Below are 23,033 nucleotides of genomic sequence, written 5' to 3'. Positions count from 1 at the left end.
TGGGGTTCTATATATATATATATATATATATTTTTTTTTTAAAAAAAAAAAAACCCTTAAAGAGAAACACCATTTTCATTAAGTATCATGCATCGGCAAACTCTATAAATATGGGCATAAACACAATATACAATACATATTGACAACTTCTTGACCAAATTCTTTTTTCATGAACTTAGATAATTAATTAAAGATATAACTAAACTTCTCAAGAGAGAAAAAACTTCCATGATAGCTAGTAAACTTCGAAATCTCCAAAGCTGACTTTCTCCAATCATCACTTCAAGGCGAGTTTTTAGTTATTTTTGCAAGACACCTATTAGAGCGGTGGACATTGAATTTGCATCGAGTGCATTCTAGGGCCAAGCCATCGAAAGTCTCACCACAAGCATTATATGAAGGAGACGACTTAGTCTTTGGGACAAAAATGAGAGTGTGCTGGTGCTTACTTTTGGATGTGAAAGTAATTCCAAACTTAATGTATTGATATTTTCCTAAAACGCATTGGGAATGAGCAGGAAAGTCGCATTCTGCACAATAATAGAACCATTGTTTGTGATCTCTTTTCTCTTCGCAAATTAGACGATAGTATTCTTCGTAATGAGCTTCAGCACTGTAGGTGAGCATAAGAAGATGATCATCGTCTTTGTGCCTAGCTACGAGCGGAAGAGTTGCACATTCGAAACCCAAGGCAAAATCACAATTAGTGCATACAAACACTCCAGGTTTCTCTTTAGAAGTGCAATTGCAAACATGACATCTTCTATTAGAATTAACAGCAAGAAAGAGAGAGTGTTGGTGACCTTTATGTTTTAGGGTTTCCGGAATTTAACAACATTGAAGGTCAAGGTCAAATTCACATGTCCTACAACTATAGGCGAAGCCATTGCTGAGACGTTGACAAGCCTTACAGGAGGACAATCCAAGATTATAAAATGACCATGAATTGAGGGTGAGCCGGTGTGGATGAAGTGGATGCTGCTTATTTTTTGGTAGTTGATCACATTTACTGTGGAGAAAAAAAATTGCATTTTGTACAACTGTAAAATGGGGTGAAGATTAGTCCTATACAACCATCACAAAGCTCATCCTTTGTGAGCTCCTCGTTGCTAAGAATTAAATCATGTTGATGGCTAAAATGTCGTATCTTCCCAGCCCCTTCAACATCCTTAACATCATTAGTTGTTAAATCAACAGATTCCTCAGACAGCCACGTAAGACGTACACATTTTTCATATTTAAATGCACATGCTAAGTGGGCCATATAACTGCATTCCTGACAATAATAGGCTACATATTCAGCCTTCACCTTTTGATAACAGAGTTTACAAAAAAGATTGTTGTGCTCTTTGACTTGGCGAAGAGAATATGTGAGAGTGAGGGAGTGATCATGACTTGTAATTCTGATGATGCGTGAAAATCCAGTACATTTGGTGTGAATCAAGAGTTGACATATACTATATAGGGAGGCAAACTCCTTGCCTTCCTCACCACAAGCTTCACAAGTGAATTGGTTCCGCTTGAAAAAGGAGTTGAATGCATGTTGGCAATCGTCAGAATTATTAATGTGTGAGCGAGAAGCACATGTGAAATGAAGATTGAAATTGCACTCATTGCAACGGTAGAAAGGATATGCATTGCAGTTTTTACCGCAAGCATTACAAAGTTTTTGCTTTGGCTCTTCAAGAACAAGGGCGTGGTTTGGGTGGAATGGGTGTAGTTGTATCTAGGAAGGCAGCTTGGCGCATGATTGATGGAGGAGCAAATTACATTAAGAGGTGGAGCATTTATATCCAGGACCAAATGCTGGCTTCTCACACCCGAAGCAAACAACGTTAACGTCCTCCTTGCCATCATTTTTCACTTCTTCTGTGAAGATGAAGTGACGATGCCCCGGGTAGCCGAAGTGTAACAAAAGGGCTTTGTGATTTGTGGGTAGATTAAGGCATGATATGTGAAAGTACATACCACTGTAATAAAAAGAGGCACCAAATATCGGTTTCCGGCACGCCGTACAAACAACTTTCTCATCATTTTCCTTCACCCATGTTGCGTACAGCTCTGCATCCACATAATATCTCGTAATTAGATAGTCTTGGATGCGCCCCTTCTCCATATGGATGAGTCTTAGGAAATAATGAGGACCCGAGTAGTGGTAGTGTTAGACGTACAGAAAGGAGATGGAAGTGGTTACTTTTTCTTCGAAAGCCTGCTGTTTGGTTTGGTTTAATTGGTTTGGTGTTTGGTTTGTGGAAGTAGTTTTGTCATTTCCAGTTCAGTGCGTTTGAGGTTGTAAGAACTTTGACGGAATTTTTCAATTAGAGGTCTTGGCATAAGTGAGCGGATTATTGATGGTGGTAGAGGATGATCTGCGGATTATTGTGAATGCAAGAGCATATAGGATAGAATTTGGAGCTCTTTGAATAGATACTTTTTTTTTTTTGAAAAAAGAAGAAGAAATTCTTTAAAGATTTGAGTAATTATGACATTCTAACATTCTTTTATAGCTTTTAAGTGAAAATTGTGGCAAATAAGTACAATGAACTTATCATGTGTAGGGATTAACCAGTAGTTTATCTTTATGGCTCATAACTTTCCAGCTATCACAGTTACTATCTATCTACTCACTATATCTAAGTAATAGAAGATAGCATGAAGCTTTGAATTCACCATATTAGCTTTATTTCATTATGTAAGTTCTCTTAATTGACCCTCAATAAAAAAAAAAGTTGCCATAGTTTATTTTTTGTTGTTCCTTGTTATTGTCATCACAACTACTATTTTCCCCGCGCAGTGTGACGCATATTACTGTGAGATGTGGGAGGAATTTTGGGGAAAAGGTCTGGGATTCATCCATTCAATTTGTAATTAACTTCTATGGGAATAAAGAAAAGAGAAAATTGAGAAGTGTTCTAGAAAATTAGAATATTAGAAAGTAAAAGATGGCTTCATGGCAAGACGTGCTCATAAGTTGATATATTTCCCCTCCCCTTGGGTCAATTACTTATAAAAAAAGAAGTTCATATATTTTGAACCATGCTACTGGGTCCATGGCATTGGTCATTCGTCAAATGTCAAATAAAATATTGGACTGTGGCCGACTTGATAATGTTATGACACATATGACTTTCTCAAGTGGGGCTCTTGATTCTTTATATGTGCCAAGATATGGGTATTCATTAGAAAATATATGCCTGCATTGATACATGCTTAGTAATTCATGTTGTCTTAACTATATTACTCGTTCTATCATGTTTGCCATTATTCAACAAGTACAAATGCCTGACTCTCTCTATGGTGCTTGGAGTTTCTCTCTTGTGCCAACACGTGTGAGCATCATTTGAAAATAGTCACGAATAAGTTTTTCTGAGGGGTCTCTGGATGCAGGGTGATATTCTGAAAGTGAAAGTGAACAAATTGACTTCTACAAAGACTCAGCTTCCTTACTCTTATTATTCTCTTCCTTATCCTCGGCCTGAAAAGATAGTGGACAGTGCAGAGAATCTTGGGGAAGTACTTCGAGGTTATCGTATTGAAAACTCCCCCTATGTGGTGAGTTTGTATTATATTCGTGTGAGGCTAAACATGCTTAATAATTCCACGATTATTGACCTTTTTTAGTTGACTGATCTTTTTTTGGTGGCAGTTCAAAATGCGAGAACCGCAAATGTGCAATGTTGTTGGCCAGGTTACACTTGATGCCAAATCGGCAAAGGAGTTTAAAGAGAAGATCAATGATGAGTACCGGGTCAACATGTATGGGATTAATTCATATCAAGTATATATTTGCTGTCTGTTTGATCTGCTTTGAAGTTGCATTGTGTTAATGGATCTTTCATGCATGTGACAGGATCCTCGATAATCTTCCGCTGGTTGTTCCCACACGAAGGCTGGATCAGGAATCTCCTACTGTTTATCAGCTTGGCTATTTTGTTGGGCTCAAAGGCCAATTTGCCGGGGTATATACTTTATTTATTAGCATTAAGGTATTTTCTTGTGAATGTGCAAGTTTTTTCTTTTTCTTACTTGAAATGATTGTGAACAGACCAAGGGTGAAAAGTATTTTATCCACAACCATTTGGCATTTACTGTGAAGTTTCATAGAGATTTGCAAACCGACTCTGCAAGAATTGTGGGTTTTGAGGTTAAACCATTTAGGTAACTTTTTTGTTTTCTGGGTCCCTTCTTTCTTAGTAAATGATAACCTTGCTGATTCTAGCTTGGATCCCGTGGTATCTGGTGGTGATGTTACTTGGTTGCTGGATGAATACAGTGTTAAACATGAATATGAAGGGAAGTGGGATGAGAAGACTCGTTTAATAACCTGTGATCCTCATGCAAAACACACAGTTGCTAATTCCAACTCCCCTCAAGAGGTTGAAGAGAAAAAAGGGATTATATTCACTTATGATGTTGATTTCCTGGTAAGTTCCTATTATGAATTATAGCTTACTTTTAACATTTTCTATTGATCATTAAATTTCTTTTATTGTCATCATCATCATTTTTATTGTCTCTGATTACCTGAACACTAATGGGTAGTGTTGAACTTACTTGGTCCTTTTATGACTGGGGTGCTATCATTATTTATAATGTTCTCTCTCATCTCTTCCTTTCAGGAGAGTGATGTGAAGTGGGCATCTAGATGGGATGCCTATCTTCTAATGAGCGATGAGCAGATTCACTGGTTCTCAATTGTCAATTCTTTGATGATTGTTCTCTTTCTCTCGGGCATGGTGGCAATGATAATGCTACGAACACTTTACCGTGACATCTCCAAGTACAATGAACTTGAGACCCAAGAAGAAGCCCAAGAAGAGACAGGATGGAAGCTCGTGCATGGGGATGTCTTCAGGCCCCCAAATAATTCAGACTTGCTCTGTGTCTATGTTGGAACTGGTGTTCAGTTTTTGGGGATGATAGTGGTAACTATGATCTTTGACATCCTTGGCTTCCTTTTCCCGTCTAACCGGGGTGGTCTCATGACAGCCATGCTCTTGCTTTGGGTCTTCATGGGCCTTTTTGCTGGTTACACCCCTGCCCGTTTATACAAGATGTTTAAAGGAACAGAATGGAAGAGAATTGCTTTCAGGACTGCAGTGATGTTCCCAGCGATCGTCTCTGCCATTTTCTTTGTCTTAAATGCTCTCATATGGGGACAGAAATCATCTGGGGCTGTGCCATTTGGTACTATGTTTGCTCTGATCTTCTTATGGTTTGGGATTTCAGTCCCACTTGTCCTGGCTATGTTGGGTTCAAGAAACCAGCAATCGAGGATCCCGTGAAGACAAATAAAATCCCAAGGCAGATTCCTGAGCAGGCCTGGTATATGAACCCATCATTTTCGATTCTGATTGGAGGAATACTCCCATTTGGAGCAGTTTTCATCGAACTTTTCTTCATCCTTACCTCAATCTGGCTGAATCAGTTCTACTACATCTTTGGTTTTCTCTTCTTGGTCTTCGTCATCCTCGTTGTCACGTGCGCCGAAATAACCGTCGTGCTCTGCTACTTCCAACTGTGCAGCGAGGACTATCTGTGGTGGTGGAGGTCTTACCTTACATCAGGCTCTTCCGCACTGTACCTTTTCCTCTATGCAACATTCTACTTCTTCACTAAGCTTGAAATCACAAAGCTGGTCTCAGCGATATTTTACTTTGGATACATGCTAATTGCCTCATATGCATTTTTTGTTCTAACTGGTACCATCGGATTTTACGCATGCTTTTGGTTCACAAGGCTCATCTACTCATCAGTGAAGATTGACTAATAAGTGTGATCAGGTTTGTTCGATGGTCATTTTCTTTAAAAGGCTGCAAAAAAACTTATCTTTGTAAACTTTACAATTAAGGTACCATTATCCCTTTCAGATGTAACACTGTACTCAATTTTGAATTGTGAGAAGGAAGGGCATGACTTGGCTGTTACAGTAGCTTTTATTTGTTTAAATCTTAAAGAAGATTCTCCTAGAATTTTTTTCTTTTTCTTTTTGGTAGCCGGACTTGTGTAGATTTTGAGTAAGATTGACATTATATATTTGCTGTTTTTTCTTGGTAGTCCTGCTTCGCATCCCAGAAGATTGGCAAGCAAAATCTTTTAACCAGAAAAACAAGTCCAAAGCAGAGACACGCGGGAAGGTAACCTTGCAGGGTGAGTGGTAAATTCTGGAGCATTTGGTAGCACCTAGGCAACCTATTTTGTTTACTTATGTTGAATGATCCATGAGGATGTTTAGGTGATCTTGTTACTGTGTTGCATAGAATTAAGGCTAGGGTAATTTCAACTTTTGTCATTCTGTTCATGAAGATAGTATGGGTTGGTCTTTGGACTGATTTTCAGTCTAGAAATGAATAAAAGTTGGATGAATAAAAATGTGGAGATAATCATTGCATTAAACATAAAATAAAACTACAAGAGGACGGCAGTGGGCAACTCCAACAAACATCCCAAAAACAGTCATTACAGTGCAATAAATTAAAACTAAAAATAAATCTAATTTATTATATTTTTTACCAAAAAGTCGAGGAGAGGGCCGATTGCCGGCGGTTGATGATTAATTCACTTATACTGGGGCAGAAGAGCATGCTTCTCTGTAGCTTTATTGAGGAAGACAAGTGTAACTGTTGTTGCAAAATCATCATTGTGAGAGATCTTCCCTTCTGTGAGGGTTTGGCTCGTAAAGCATCAGCCTGGAGTGAGCTTCCTTCTGGGAATTTCCTTTTTCCCATTGAAGGCGGATTGGCGTTATGGACATAATTTGATCAACACAATTGATGGTATCCTTCTCCATTCTCACAAAACTCTCCCAATGGATTCAATCTGTAATATGATATAAGTTGAACCTCCATTCCCCCGTTGTAGTGGACATGATTTGATCTTAGGTCTTGTAAGATGGCAAAGAGCACAATCTAATTCATGATCCCCAAAACTAAAGATTGGATTGAGTTGAGCTACAGCTACCCTATTCAAAATCTCAGCATCCACTACAAACAATAGCCAAGTGCATAGATTCCAGTAAGTCGTGTCAACCATTGATGAAAGTGTGATGATACAATTTCAATAGTAAGGTCTAATTAGTGTCGATCGACTTGGCTGCTTTTTCCTTCACCAATTCAAGTCTCCAGGAAATTGCTGGTTTGAATTGCTAATCTTTAGTTGTGGGGATGGATTATATTGGGCTAAGAGCCAGGCAAGTAGGGTCCATAAGAGAATTGTTGGTAGAAATCTAAAAAATCTTTATCCTTCTCAATAAGATTCCAATATCGGCTCCCTTAAGAGTCCAGAATAGAATGAAATTGGCTCGAAATATCAGAATTGGTTCGACTTCGTTGATTTTTTATAAAAAGATCTGAAAAAAAAAAAAAAAAAAATGGTGGCGGTGCAGTGAAGGAGGAAAAAAAAAAATTGTTTAAGTTGACACCAATTCCATCATAGTTCCCAAGGGATTTACTTCAAAATTATTCTTAAAGTGGCTACTATTGTAAGCAAATTCAAATACATATAATCAGATCATATCCAGAGTATGGAACAAGTAGGCATTTGGTCCATTCTCCATACCCAAAAAAGAAAAACCTGCAAATTAAGAGTCCACAAAATAAACATTTTTACAAGCAAAACCTCCACGCGTACGCACACTGCCATTAGCTCTACTTCCTTGGGCGAGTGTCCTCAGGTTTGGCGGCTCCCACGGCCACCTTGGCGACGTCTGCGGCGGTGGCTTCGGGTTTTTTCTTGACGTATAAGACGAAGTATCCGACGGCAGCAGTGATAAGGAGGCCGCCAATGGCCATGGTGGTATAGCTGTAAGGAAAAGTGCGCCTCTGGTGCAGCACTCCGCCCGGTTGGTGACCGGGGGGCCTTTTGGAGCCCACTACTCCCGCGGCTTTTACATCCTCCGGACTCATTTTGTGGGTTTCTGCATTTTTCCTCCACTCCTCGTCTCCTCCTGTCATGCTCTCTCTCTCTCTCTCTCTCTCTCTCGCATTTTGTGGGGTGTGTTTTGTGTTGGTTTAAAGAGGCAGAATTGCCAGGTTGTTGTTCTTGGACACGTAGCTGTGTACGTGGCTGTAGCATATTGCTGTAGCTGTACAAGTGTATGTGTTTCGAGCAAACGGTTGGTTTTGTTTTTTCAATTCATATACAATATTTGTCCAGATTTTTGTTTTTTTAATCGCATGGTACAGAAAAAGATCCTGTTATGTCAGAAATGAGAATAACATAGGGACTGGGGCTCTAAATATTGATTAAAAAAAAAAAAAAAGAACTTTAGCTTAAACACAAGTATTCAAAGGTGTAAATCGACATTCACAATCGAAGAGAACCTTTCCCTTAGACCGGTTAAGAGAAATAACATTTTCATTAATATCATGCATCAGCAAACTCCATATACGTAAACACAATATACAATACATATTTGACAACTTCTTGAACAAATTCTATTTTCATGAATTTAGATAATTAATTAAACATATAACTAAACCTCTCAAGAGAGAAAAAACTTTCATAATAGTTAGTAAACTCCGAAATCTCTGTTGCTGACTTTCTCCAATCATCACTTCGAGGAGAGTTTGTGAGTTATTTTTTCAAGGCACCCAAAAGAGCAGTGGACAATGAATTTGCATTGAGTGCATTCTAGGGCCAAGCCATCGAAAGTCTTACCACAAGCATCACATGGAGGAGACGACTCAGTCTTTGGAACAAAAGTGAGAGGGTGCTGCATGTGAAGATAGTTGGATGTGAGAGTACTTCCAAACTTAATGCATGGATATTTTCCTAGAACGCATTGAGAATGAGCAGGGAAGTCACATTCAGCACAATAATAGAACCATTGTTTGGGATCTCTTTCTTTTTCGCAAATTAGACAATAATATTCTTCACAATGAGCTTCAGCACTGTAGGTGAGCTTGAGGATATGATCGTCATCTTTGTGACTAGCTACGAGCGGAAGAGTTGCACATTCGAAACCCAAGGTGAAATCGCAATGAGTGCATACAAACACGCAAGGTTTGTCGTCTGAAGTGAAATTACAAACATGACATCTTCTTCTATTAGAATTAACGGCAAGAAAGAGAGGGTGTTGATGACCTTCATGTTTCAAGGTTTCCGGAATTGAACAACATTGAAGGTCAAAGTTGAAACTACACCTGCTACATCTATAGATGAAGCCATTGCTGAGACGTTGACAAGCCTTACATGACAACGATCCAAGACCATAAATTGACTGTGCTGTAAAGAGGGTGAGCAGGTGTGGATGAAGTGGATGCCGCTTATGTTTTGGTAGTTGAACACATTTATCGTGGAGAAAAAAATTGCATTGTGTACAACTGTAAAACGGGGTGGAGATTAGTCTTATACAACCATCACAAAGCTCATCCTTCGTGAGCTTCTCGTTGCTAAAAATTAAACCATGTTGATGGCTAAAATGTTGTATTTGATCAGCCCATTCAACCTCCATAACATTTGTTTCTAATTCCTCATGCAGTAACTTGAAACTTACATCTTCTTCATATTTCAATGCACATGCCAAGTGGGCCACGTAACTGCATTCCTTACAATAATAGGTTCCATACTCTGTCCTCACCTTTTGATAGCAGAGATTACAAAATATATTGTTGTCCTCTTTGACTTGACGAAGAGAGTAGGTGAGAGTGAGGGGGTGATTATGACTTGAAATTCTGATGATGCGTGAAAATCCAGCACATTTTCTATGAATCAAGAGTTGACAAACACTACATTCTGAGGCGAATTCCTTGCCTTTCTCGCCACAAGCTTGGCAAGTGAACTGGATTTGATTAAAGAAAGAGATGAATATGTGTTGGCAGTCATCGGTATTTATATCAATTTGTGAGTGGGTAGTAGCACATGTGATATCAAGATTGAAATCACACTCATTGCAATGGTAGAAGGGGTATGCATTGCAGTTTTTACCGCAAGCATTACAAAGTTTTTTCTGTGGCTTCACAAGAGAAAGGGTGTGGTTTGGGTGGTGGAAGGGGTGTTGTTGTAGTTGGGGAGGCAGCTCAAGGCATGATTTATGGAGGACCAAATTGCATTGGGAGGTGGAGCATTTGTATCCGGCACCAGATACTGGCTTCTCACAGCCGAAGCAAACAAGGTTAACGTCCTCCTTGCCATCATTTTTCACTTCTTCTGTGAAGATGAAGGGATCATGCATCAGGAGGCCGAAGTGTAACGAAAGGGCTTTGTGATTTTTGGGTATATTGAGGCATGATATGTGAAAGCATATTGCTCTATCCCTGTAATAAAAAGCGGCACCCAATATCGGTTTCCGGCACGTCCTACAAACAACATTTTGCACCCTTATTGCGAGCAGCTCTGCATCCCCTAAATATCTCTCTCTTAGCAAACCTTGGACGATGCGCATGCGCTCCTTCTCCATATATATATATATATATGGATGATCGAGTGAAATTAGGAAATAATAATGAGGATCCGAGTAGTAGAAGTAGTAGGAGGAGGTAGTAGTATAGATTTGAAGATGGAAGTGGTTATTAGTATTATTTGTTGGAATTGGAAAGGCTGCTGTTTGGTTTGGTTTGGTTTGGTTTGGTTTGGTGGTGTTGTAGTAGTGGAGGGCCGAGGGAATTGAATTGCTCCAATATTCAATATTTATTTATTTGTTTCTACTTTAATTGGAATAATAACCTTTGGCGTTCACTTGCCTACAATTAACGCAAAGAATAGATTTAATTGCATTAATTGCCCCCAATTCCATTCCAGGTGTGAATAAAGTGGAACATTTAATTTGCATGGCCCGCCCACTCAAATCCCACTATTTTCTGCAAACTAATTAAGTACCTTCTTTCCGGTTTACCTATGTGTTTTCTTTTTAAGAAAAAAAAATATTAGATAGTTTTTTCAAAGATTCAGGCATGGATTTTTTTTTTTTTTTTTGCAAATTCCGGTAAATTCTGCCCAATGCCTAAATCCTTGAAATTTATTTATTTATTTTTGGAATAATAACCTTTGGCGTTCACTTGCGCAAGCAAATTCTGTTTTTTGAGAATCGGCTTGGAAACAACTTGTATACAAGTATAAGTAATATATTCTATTCTAACTCAATATATTAAACTAATATATTCTTACTTTTTAGCTACCTAAACATCTCTTCTCTTCCGGTGAGGGGAAATGATATTCTAATTTTTATTGCTCTTTTGTTTTTGTTTTTTTTTTTTTTTTTGCAAATTCCGGTAAATTTTGCTCAATGCCTAAATCCTTGTAATTTTTTTTTTCCCCCTAAAAAAAAGGGAGGGGAATTTTGAGAATTTTAATACCTCTCCATTAGGATTTAACAGAAATTCCTAACATATTGATGAAATTGAAAAAAATAAATAAATAAAATTGAAAGATTAATACACTAAATTGAGAGATTTTAAAGTTTACCAGGATAATTATAAATAAAAGAGAGGATAATTAAATTTTGATTGCTTATTAATTTCACAAATTTTTTTTTTCCTGTAATATTTTACCTCACATTTCAAATGAAAGAGAGTTAAAGTATTAACTAAATAAAAAAAAAAAATCATTATTTTCTTTTAGCTTCAATTTTTTGAATAATTGGTAATTTAATACCTTTCAAAATTTATTTTTTATTTTTTATTTTCTTCAACTTCTATTTTTAATTTCTCAGTTTTATTTTTATTTGGGGAAAGTCCACATAACCCTCTCAAACTACCACTCAATTGACAATGTCCCGCCCAAACTTTCAATTGTGACAATGTCCCCTCCAAATTACCAAAAATTGTCAATGTTCCCCCCAATGACGAAATTACCCTTAGTAAAATTAAAAAAAAAAAAAAAAACTAAAACTTCTAGAAAAAACCTAAAACTAACAAAAAAAAAAAAATCCAAACGTTTGGCCAATTTTTTTTTTTTTTTTTAAATCAATTTTATAAGAAAAAAATTAAAAAAATTTCGATTTTTTTTTTATTTTTTTTTATAAAAATTGAAAATTTTCGTTTTTTTTTTTTTTTGTTTTTGTTTTATAATTTTATTTAAATAAAAATGTACGTTTAAAAAAATAAAATTTTCGTTTAATAAAATGAATTTTTTTTTGTTTTTTAAAACTAAACAAAAAATAGTTTTTTTTTTAATAAAAATTTCCGTTTAAAAAAAAAAATTAAAATTTTTTGTTTAAAAAAAATTGCTTTTTTTAAAAAAAAAAAATATTATTTTTAAATCAAAATTTTTCGTTTTTTAAAAAATCAATTTTTTTTTTTGAATTTATAGGGGTATTTTTGCCTTATTGAAATATCTATAGGGGCATTTTCGTCTTATTGTTAGTCTTGGGGGGGACATTGACAATGTTTTAGTAGTTTGGAGGTGACATTGTCATAATTGAAAATTTGGGAGGACATTGTCAATTGAGTGGTAGTTTGAGGGGTGTATGTGGACTTTACCCTTTTTATTTATTTTGTGTGATACATCATAGAATGACGTTTGTTTATTATGAGGGAAAGAATACGCATTTAAAGTTTGCGAGAGATATATATAGATAACTAACAAATTGGTTTCATACAAATTAATATTACTCTGTACTATATTTCTTACTGATATTTCAGCAGATTCACCATATATAGATTAATATATTAAACATATCATTCTTTTTATTGGTTTCTTGAACTGAATTTGACATCAATTACTACATATTATTCTATTGGGATTGCGGTTTCAATAAGTGCGATTTTAAAAATCGCGTTTTAAAAAATAACGTTTTTAAAATCGCTAATTTTTAAAATCACAAAGGCGTTTGGTAAAACATGTTAAAAAGTATTTTTTTTTATTAAATATTTGTTATGCGAATTCATGATTTTGGTTTAAAATTCGCACTTTTTCAAATAAGCACCCCTAGCATGCTTATTGAAATCGTAGATTGTTTTCCTATTTTAAATTAAGTGTTTTTTAAATCGTAATACCAAACGCCATACGTTTTGCAATATCTTTTAAAAACGGAGATTATTTTTGCGAAATCTCAATCCCAAACGCACTCTTAAAATAACTAATAAATAAGCAATAAAACTGGCCACTTTGAGGGACCAATCCTATTCGCAACAACTTTTGTTGCAATTTGACAGGTTGCCTTTCATTGATATTCTACAACTTTAACAATATATGGACTCAACTAAAATACCAAGTTAATTGGTATTAGTATTAATGTATTTGATTAAATGATTAAATTTACATCTTCTTATTAGATTAAGTTTTTATCACAAATATTGCTTTAACATAGTATTAGAACTAGATGTCATGAGTTTGAATCCTAACTCCACAATTTAACCATCATTTTAGTTAAATAATATTACACCTCGTGTTGGGCTTCACCTATTAAAGGAGAATTTGAGTCCACACGTAAAGGAGGGTATTAAAATATTGATTAATTTACTTCTTTTTATTAACTTAAATTTTTAGAATAAGTGATAATTTCTCAATTGATAGTATTAATCACACTCGCTTGTTCCATCAAGACAACTATCTCTAGTTGTGAAAAGGATTTGTGTTTTTTTTAAAAAAAAAAAAAAAAAAAAATTGTTGTTCAGAATAGTATTTTCTACTTGTCGGTCAGATCATTTGTATTTGTTTTCTTGTTTCCCTATAATTTTTCTTGTTCTTGTTAATCTCTACTTGTTTCATCTCATCTAAAAATAAAAAGAGCTCATGACCGACAATATTGGACTTTCAACTTAAAATCATGACTTAAATATAATGGATTTGACTTGACTAAAATTCATGGACTCAACTCAACTTGACTGAAATAAAAGAGATAAACATAGAATGAGAGATCTGTTTTACCATCAAGATTTTGCTTTATTGCATCTAATGGTACATATAGTGTCATACGGTATACATAATGTCATGTCATTTAAAATTTAAATGACATAGAATGGAGAAGATCTATATTAGTATTAAGATTTTGTTTTGTTGCATATAACGGTGTACATAGTGTTACGTGGCATTATATATACCATTAAATATGTGAAATTTAATCCAAATTAAACCATAAAATGGATCCTCTCCATTTTGACTCTCTCTATTACACTTGAAATGAATAAACTCTTAGTTGTATAGTTTCCAACATAGCCTATGAATTGCAAATTCTCTACATAAGATTAATTTTTCAAGTAGGCCATGTGAAAAGAACGACGATGTAATTTGACTTATGTGAATATAAATATAGATATATATATATATATATATATATATATATATATATATATATCATAAAATAAAACGATAAGTACCATAGTTACATTTTGGACATAAATTTCTTCCAAACTAGTCAAGAGGAAATATCCTCCAACCCATTTAAAACAGTGTCAAATATCTATAAATATTTAAAATGTTAGTCTAAGTTAGTAAACTGCATTCACATGCATTTTTAGAATCACATATAATTCTTAAAGTGCATGTGAGAAACATATGCTCAATGGACAAATGTTAGTTTAATAGACTTGTTCCTTCAACCCAATTTGAAAAAAAAAAAAAAAAAAAAAAAAAAAATTGATCCTTCACAAAAATCAACGACCATTCTCTTGCTTGGAAATTTTTCCAACGAAAGGAATATTCAGTTGTTCCCTCTAATATGCATGTGAAAACTAAATCTCTAAACATTTTTGTCCATATTAATCTATGAGACCTAGTTGTACAATATAACTCCAAAATCAATTCGTTCATGCTATTTGTAATGGTATCAACATACTCAACACATAGACATGAGATGTTAAAGTTTCGACTTTGAAAAAAAAATTATATGAATAAAAGCTAGCTTGGTATAATATGAATATGATCCAAACAAATTCAATCCTTTGTGTTAAGGTATATATTCTTCCACCTCTTTGACTTAAAAGCAAAAGATTTGCATTGCCCAAATTACAAACTTCCCATGTGAAAAAAAAGAGCAAAAAAAAAGAGAGAAAAAAAAAAAAAAGCATAAGAGTTGCATGACCCTCTCAAGAAGAAAAAGAAAAAGAAAAAGAAAGAGAAAAAGAAAGAAATAACTTGTATATGCAGCAAGTAATAAATTCTAACTTCTACCTTGTAAGCTACAAAAAAATATCAGAAAAAGAAAAAAGAAAAAGAAAGAAATAACTTGTATATGAAGCAAGTAATAAATTCTAACTTCTTACTTGTAAGCTACAAAAACATATCAGAAAAAGAAAAAGAAAAAGAAAAAGAAAGAAATAACTTGTATATGTAGTAAGTAATAAATTCTAACTTTTAACTTGTAAGTTATAAAAACATATCTTATGAGGAGGGAAAAGTATATTCTAATTTTGATTGCTTATTTTTTTCACAATTCTAAAATTTTCTTTTGTTAAGATTTTAAATTCACATTTTCAATGAATTAAACCATGTCTTTATATTTCACTTCATATTTCAAATGAATATTTCACATATTGAACCTCATTAATTTAGGCGGAGTTTGAGTCTATATGTAAAGTAGAGTGTGAAAGTTGCTAGAGTATATTGTGCGAAATGATATTGTAATTCATTATAGCAAAATCAAATCAGATTTGAATACATTCAATTATGATTTGATTTAATCTCTCATACCATTTTTTATTTCCCCATCTCCCCCATTTGTATTGTAAAATAATAAAGTGAATAAGAGCAACAATATAGCCTTTAGGGCTTTATATTGTGAACAACTGAACATAGGTTCTAGACCGAATCACATAAAATCGTTTGTCTTTATTTTAATTTATTTCCGCTTTTATTATTATTTTATTTTATTTCCGCTCGAAAGCTCCTACACTCCCCATTTTGGTTCGTTTTAAAATTAAAAAGTTAATAATGGGGCATCTTCACTCTCATACATAATCTTTTAGGTTTCTCCTTCTAAGCTACCTAAATTCTTACTTCTAACTTCTAAGCTACCTAAACATATCTTGTGAGAAGATGAAAGAATATTCTAATTGTGATTAATTACTTCTTTCTTTTTATAGTTCTATTTTTTTTTTTTTTTGGTCGAGTTAAAAAGAAAAAGAAAGAGAAATAAATACTTGTGTATGAAGTTAGTGATAAATTCTAACTTTTAACTTGTAAGTTACATAAACATATCTTGCAAGAAGGTGAAAGTATATTCTAATTTTGATTGCTAATTTCTTTTCACAATACTAAATTTTACTTTTTTTAAGATATTAATTAGTGTAACCCTGTTTTTTTTTTTTTTTTTTTTTTTTTTTTTTTTTTTAATTCACCTCACAATTCAAATCAATATTTTACATATTAGTCTCATTCATTGAGGCGGATATGAGAAATAATAAAGTATTAATTAAATAAAAAATTAATCATTTTCTTTTAACTTAAGCTTTTTGAATAAGTATTAGTGTTTTAACACCTTTCAAATTTTCGTTTATATTTTATTTAAGTTTTTTTAATTTTTTTTTTAAAAAACAGTTTTTTTTTCTTCATTTTTAGTGATACAATGACGTTTGTTTATTATAAAAGAAAGATTATGCCTTTAAAGTTTGTGAGACATGCATGTTAACTATCAAATTGGTTTCACCCAAATACCCTTCTGTACTATTTCTAAGTGATATTTCAGCAAATTGACCATACATTAATAGATTAATTTTATAGTCCGTGCTTCATTTATTTATTTTTTAACTCAATTTGACTACGTAGACTAACTTCTATATAAGCAATAAAATTGGAGGGAACAAATGCTCCTACACAACAACTTTTGGTGCAATTTGACAGATTGCATGCCCTTATCATTGGTATTCTACAACTTGAATAATACTTAGACTCAATTGAAATACTGAGTTAATTGGACTCATACCGACTACACTAGATCATGAATGAAAACAACTTACGGTTGAATTCGGGACCAAAAACATCACATTACGGGCCGCTATAACTAGTTTTGTTGGCAACATTCTCACTCCCTTGTTCCATCAAATATATATATATTTTTTAGTTTACAAGATTCATTTTTACTTGATTGACACTTTGAAAAACAAGATCTTGAAATACAGAGTAAGAGTAAGTGCCGATGATGTAAATCCTTAGAAATTGAAAACGAATCATGATTAGAAACAAGAATTCAACCCGCCAGTTCTTCATTCATGAAACAAGAGCAGTTAACCCAAAAAATTGAAGGGGGTGTTAATGTAGCTAAAACAATAGAGAGAGGGTGTTCGTATAAATACAAAAAATCTCAATCATATCACTATTCTACACACTATTTGTGACCGAAATTTGATCCAAAATTGACAACCTATATCGGTACCCTGTAGCAATTGAAACCAAACACCCTAAACAATTTGATAATTATTGATTTCATTGTGTGCATAAGGTGGAGATTAGAGATTATTTGTTACTTCACTTGAAATAATAGGAGGGAAGTTGGACAGAGTTATGGGGGCGCTATATATGGCCCAACAACTGTAGATTTTTTTAGATCTGTGGGCCTCCAAATGGCCCATTATAGTAGTCTCTCATTCCCCTTGGTCATAGTTGTAATCCAATCAGAATTGGTCTTGTGGGCCGAAACTTACCATATATAAGAAATTGCTTGGTTCATCTTTTCTGCAGTTTGATGAGTTGAAAAACAAGTGTGTGGAGCATTTGATTAAGAAAAAAGTCCCTACTGCATTATCTTCTGATATGTGTAGAGCAGTTACAAGGGAACAAATCTGTGAGACCATTTTTCAAATGAATGGGGAACAAAGTTCCTGCACTAGCCTAGCCACTTTCTTGCTCAAGAGCTTGTGAGGGATTATCATAAAAGGTTAGACACTATATAGTCCAGTCTTAGGAGGTTGTGTATCAAGGATCTATTTGTATTGAATTATATACTTTGAAAGGCACCTGATAGACATTATCGACCTGAATTTTAAAAAATTTGGGTAGTTTAAAAGAGAGATGCTTGACTCACTTGCATTGAGTGAAATGTGTCACGCCTTTTGCAATGTTAATATTAAATTATCAAAATTTATAATGTGAATATCCCATTTTTATCCTCGTTTAATTTCACTTATCTTTTTTGTTAAATCTTAATGACAGATGACAAAATGACTAAAACACTCTATTTTTTAAATTAAATTAAAAAAAAAAGAAAGTGAAAATTCATTGGACTCCACGGCGAACCCTGGGTTAGTCCACGACTGAAAGACCCACATCAAGCCATTAAAATGCAATCAGTTGGTTTTGTTTTTTCAACACAAAACAAAATCAAAAGTAACCATTCGTAAAGATTGATTAATAATATTACAAGGGCAACCTCGGCTTCATATGCAATAGTCCATATTTTTGTTTTTTGAATGGCATGATATAGAAAAATATCCTGTTATAACATAGGGACTGTGGTTCTAAATATTCAAAAAAAAAAAAAAAAAAAAAAAAAACTTTAAGAGAAACACCATTTTCATTAAATATCATATATCGGCAAACTCCATAAATATGGGCATAAACACAATATACAAAACATATTGACAACTTCTTGACCAAATTCTTTTTTCATGAACTTAGATAATTAATTAAAGATATAACTAAACTTCTCAAGAGAGAAACAACTTCCATGATAGCTAGTAAACTCTGAAATCTCCAAGATTGACTTTCTCCAATTATCACTTCGAGGCGAGTTTTTTAGTTATTTTTGCAAGACACCTATAAGAGCGGTGGACATTGAATTTGCATCGAGTGCATTTTAGGGCCAAGCTATCGAAAGTCTCACCACAAGCATCACATGGAGGAGACGACTTAGTCTTTGGGACAAAAATGAGAGTGTGCTGGTGCTTACTTTTGGATGTGAAAGTAATTCCAAACTTAATGTACTGATATTTTTCTAAAACGCATTGGAAATGAGTAGAGAAGTCGCATTCTGCACAATAATAGAATCGTTGTTTGAAATCTCTTTTCTCTTCGCAAATTAGACAATAGTATTCTTTGTAATGAGCTTCAACATTGTAGGGGAACATGAGAAGATGATCATCGTCTTTGTGCCTAGCTACGAGCAGAAGAGTTGCACATTCGAAACCCAAGACAAAATCACAATTAGTGCATACAAACAGTAGAAATGCTATTGCAAACATGACATCTTCTAATTAACAGCAAGAAAGAAAGAGTGTTGGTTAGTGTCAACCATTGATGAAAGTGAGGTGATACAATTTCAATAGTAAGGTCTAATTAATGTTGATCGACTTGGCTGCTTTTACCTTCTCCGATTCAAGTCTCCAGGAAATTGCTGGTTTGAATTGCTAATCTTTAATTGTGGGGATGAATTATATTGGGCTAAGAGCCAGGCAAGTAGGGTCCATAAGAGAATTGTTAGTAAAAATCTCAAAAATCTTTATCCTTCTCAATAAGAGTGGAAATCGGCTCCGATAAGAGTCCAGAACAGAAGGAAATTGGCTCGAAATATCAGAGTTGGCTTTGACTTCGTTGATTTCTTAAAAAAAAAAAAAAAAAAAATCTGAAAAAGATAAAAAAAAAAAAAAAAAAAAAATGGTGGCGGTGCAGTGTAGGAGGATTTTTTTTTTTTTTTTTAAAAGATATACTTGAAAAATTATAAGCTTAAGTTGACACCAATTCCATCAAAGTTCCCCAGGGATTTACTTGAAATTTGTAAGCAAATTCAAATATATATAATCAGATCTTATCCAGATCGAGTATGGAACAAGTAGGCATTTTGTCCATTCTCCATACCCAGAGAAGAAAAACCTGCAAAAGAGTCCACAAAATAAACAATTTTACAAGCAAAACCCCCACGCGTAAGCACACTGCCATTAGCTCTACTTCCTTGGCCGAGTGTCCTCAGGTTTGGCGGCTCCCACGGCCACCTTGGCGACGTCTGCGGCAGTGGCTTCGGGTTTTTTCTTGACGTATAAGACGAAGTATCCGACGGCAGCAGTGATAAGGAGGCCGCCAATGGCCATGGTGGTATAGCTGTAAGGAAAAGTGCGCCTCTGGTGAAGTACTCCGCCCGGTTGGTGACCGGGGGGCCTTTTGGAGCCCTCTACTCCCGCGGCTTTTACATCCTCCGGACTCATTTTGTGGGTTTCTGCATTTTTCCTCCACTCCTCGTCTCCTCCTGCCATGATATCTCTGTCTCTCTCTCGCATTTTGTGGGGTGTGTTTGTGTTGGTTTAAAGAGGCAGAATTGCCAGGTTGTTGTTCTTGGACACGTAGCTGTGTACGTTGCTGTAGCATGTTGCTGTTGCTGGACATGTGTATGTGTTTCGAGCAAACGGTTGGTTTTCTTTTTGAAAAATGATAAAGGCACAATTTAAACTCAAGTTTAGCTCAACTTTTTTTAAGTTTTTTTAAAAAACCTGCATAAAGAGGAGAGAGAGCCTTAAACTAAAGAGAGAAATTTGGTTTAAAAGTTGGGCCAACGTTGAGTTTAAGGTGTGGCTATATCACAATTCTTTGTTTTTTCAATTCACATCCAACGGTTCAGATTTTTTGTTTTTTGAATGGCATAATATAGAAAAAGATCATGTTATGTCAGAAATGAGAATAACATAGGGATCGGAGTTCTAAATATTAATTAAAAAAAAAAATTAGCTTAAACACAAGTATTCAAAGGTGTAAATCGACATTCACAATCAAAGAGAACCTTCCCCTTAGACCTGTTAAGAGAAACATCATTTCCATTAATATAATGCATCAACAAAGTCCATATGCGTAAACACAATATACAATACATATTTGACAACTTCTTGACCAAATTCTATTTTCATGAACTTAAAGAGTTATTTAAACATATAACTAAACCACTCAAGTGAGAGATAAATTTCTATGATAGCTTGCAAACTCTGAAATCTCTGTTGCTAGCTTTCTCCGATCATCACTTTGAGGTGAGTTTGTGAGTTATTTTTCTAAGACACCAATTAAAGCGGTGGACATTGAATTTGCATTGAGTGCATTCTAGGGCCAAGCCATCGAAAGTCTCACTACAAGCATCACATGGAGGAGAGGACTTAGTCTTTGGGACAAAAGTGAGAGGGTGTTGGTGATCACCTTCGGATGTGAAAGTACTTTCAAATTTAATGTATGGATATTTTCCTAAAACACATTGAGAATGAGCAGTGAAGTCGCATTTGGCACAAGAATAGAACCATTGTTTGGGATCTCTTACTTCTTCGCAAATTAGACAATAGAATTCTTCACAATGAGCTTCAACACTGCAAGTGAGCATGAGAAGATGATCATCGTATTTGTGCCTAGCTAAGAGCGGAAGAGTTGCACATTCGAGACCCAAGGCAAAATCACAATTAGTGCATACAAATATGCCAGGTTTCTCTTTAGAAGTGCGATTACAAACATGACATATCCTATTAGAATTAATAGCAAGAAAGAGAGAGTGTTGGTGACCTTTATGTGTCAGGGTTTCCGTAATTGAACAACATTGAAGGTCAAGGTCAAAATCACAAGAGAGATGCTGAACTCACTTGTCTTGATTGAGATGTATCATGCCTTTTGCAATGTTAATATTAAATTATCAATATTTATAATGTGGATATACCATTTTCATCCTCTTTTAATTTCACTTATCAATTAGATTTTTCTGTTGCCAAAATGACTAAAACACTCTCATTTTTTAAATTAAATTAAAAAAAGTGAAAATTCATTGGACTCCACGAGCAACCTTGGGTTAGTCCACAACTGAAAGACCCACAACTAGCCATGGTTTAGTTTTTTTTTTTAAAAAAAAAATTTTTAAAAAAATTTAAGAATAATTTAATATTTTTATAATTTTACAGGATTTATAAAATTATTTATGCTTTGTTGAGGAAGGCATGTGTACTTGTTGTTGCAAAATGATCGTTGTGAGAGATATTTGGTTCATTGAGGGTTTGGCTCGTAAAAGCATGCAGATTGAACATAAATTGAACACAATCCATAAGTTTTAAGTTTTAAGTTGTTGTTCTTGGATGTAAACCAAGAGTCTCTAGCAAAGGAAAATGTGGAGACCACATCATCTCTTGGAAACCGTAAGGACCACACATCCTCACGTTAGTCAAAGAGTCACCTACATAAAAAGAATCAAGTTTGCTTTCATTCAAAAGATCTAATTAATTTTGTATAAATGACAATTCTCTCTCTTCTTGTATATCACGCTTCAGTAGTGTATAAATTCTCTTGTTGTATCAGTGTATTGTATCCAATAAAAGCACTCTTGTTTTAAGCTTTTCATGGTATCAGAGTGGTAACAAAAGCTCACGCTCATTTTCTTCGATCCTTTCTTCCGTTTCTCTTTCATGGCTAAGTTAAGCAACTCTGTGTTTACTTTTCCTAATCTTGCCCATCTTACTCCTCACAAATTAGAAGGGCCTAATTATACGGTTTGGGTCTCCCAATTTGAACCAATTTTTCGTACGTATGATTTTGAGAGCTTTGTTGATGGCTCTGAATCCTATCCTCCCAAATTTGTTACTGATAAAGATGGACAAGTCACGACCACTATCAACCCAGAATTCTCTACCTGGAATAAGAAAGACCAGCATCTGTTGAGCTGGATTAATTCAAAACTGTCTGCGAAAGTTCTTTCCACTGTTTATGGATTGACTACTTCAAGACAAGTTTGGAATTCATTGGCAAATCGTTTTGCCTCTCAATCCAAGTCTGAAATCGCTCAGTTGAAGCACCAACTACACACTCTGCATCAAGGTTCCAAATCATGTTTGGACTATATTACTACTGCAAAGGAATGTGTTGATCAATTGACTGTAATAGGTAAACCAATCGATGATGATGATTTTATCACTTATTTTATTGGTGGCTTAAATTCTGCTTTTAATCCCTTCATTGCCTCTTTCTCCTTTGCTACACGTGAGAAGAGCCTCACCCTTGAAGATTTTCAAGCAGAGCTATTAAGCTATGAAGCTCTGCTTGAAAACCAAAACAAATCTATTCCTCCTGATGCAAGTCAAATTGCATTCCTTGCTCAGAATTGTGGTGCTCATTATCCACGCAAATCTAAAGGCCATCCATTCAAGCCTTTTCCCAAGCAATTCTCTCAGCGACGTCAATCTGCACCCCCATCCACTGGATTTCCAAGGACTGTA

At 34.7% G+C, this 23,033-nt stretch overlaps 3 protein-coding genes and 2 pseudogenes across 4 annotated transcripts; 1 reads left to right on the top strand and 4 right to left on the bottom strand.

Annotated features, from left to right (window-relative positions):
- Positions 1–282: 282 nt before the first annotated feature.
- Positions 283–1,274, bottom strand: LOC148583572 (uncharacterized; annotated as a pseudogene).
- A 1,753-nt stretch (positions 1,275–3,027) lies between these two features.
- Positions 3,028–5,985, top strand: LOC148583571 (transmembrane 9 superfamily member 8-like; annotated as a pseudogene). The gene is made up of 6 exons (XR_015909146.1): positions 3,028–3,552; positions 3,647–3,756; positions 3,851–3,959; positions 4,046–4,158; positions 4,274–4,424; positions 4,620–5,985. The product of XR_015909146.1 is annotated as a transmembrane 9 superfamily member 8-like (transcript).
- Positions 5,986–7,475: 1,490 nt separating this feature from the next.
- LOC148583570 (uncharacterized) lies at positions 7,476–7,970 on the bottom strand. The gene has a single exon (XM_088510676.1). It carries the CDS (start codon positions 7,950–7,952, stop codon positions 7,647–7,649), a length of 306 nt encoding a protein of 101 aa, XP_088366802.1. The 5' UTR covers positions 7,953–7,970; the 3' UTR covers positions 7,476–7,646.
- A 581-nt stretch (positions 7,971–8,551) lies between these two features.
- Positions 8,552–10,384, bottom strand: LOC148583569 (uncharacterized). Its single transcript, XM_088510443.1, has one exon. It carries the CDS (start codon positions 10,382–10,384, stop codon positions 8,552–8,554), a length of 1,833 nt encoding a protein of 610 aa, XP_088366569.1.
- A 9,167-nt stretch (positions 10,385–19,551) lies between these two features.
- LOC148583568 (uncharacterized) lies at positions 19,552–20,089 on the bottom strand. Its single transcript, XM_088510677.1, has one exon. It carries the CDS (start codon positions 20,082–20,084, stop codon positions 19,755–19,757), a length of 330 nt encoding a protein of 109 aa, XP_088366803.1. The 5' UTR covers positions 20,085–20,089; the 3' UTR covers positions 19,552–19,754.
- Between the last annotated feature and the right edge of the window lie 2,944 nt (positions 20,090–23,033).

This window comes from Corylus avellana, chromosome 9 (genome assembly GCF_965113065.1).
Source record: "Corylus avellana chromosome 9, dhCorAvel1.hap1.2, whole genome shotgun sequence".
NCBI classification, from domain to species: Eukaryota; Viridiplantae; Streptophyta; class Magnoliopsida; order Fagales; family Betulaceae; genus Corylus; species Corylus avellana.
This window is presented reverse-complemented; position numbering and strand designations above follow the sequence as displayed.

Bases quoted from the DNA above. Each gene is read 5' to 3' on its own strand.
- LOC148583569 (XM_088510443.1), bottom strand. From the start codon at position 10,384: ATGCGCATCGTCCAAGGTTTGCTAAGAGAGAGATATTTAGGGGATGCA.
- LOC148583568 (XM_088510677.1), bottom strand. From the start codon at position 20,084: ATGCGAGAGAGAGACAGAGATATCATGGCAGGAGGAGACGAGGAGTGG.
- LOC148583570 (XM_088510676.1), bottom strand. From the start codon at position 7,952: ATGACAGGAGGAGACGAGGAGTGGAGGAAAAATGCAGAAACCCACAAA.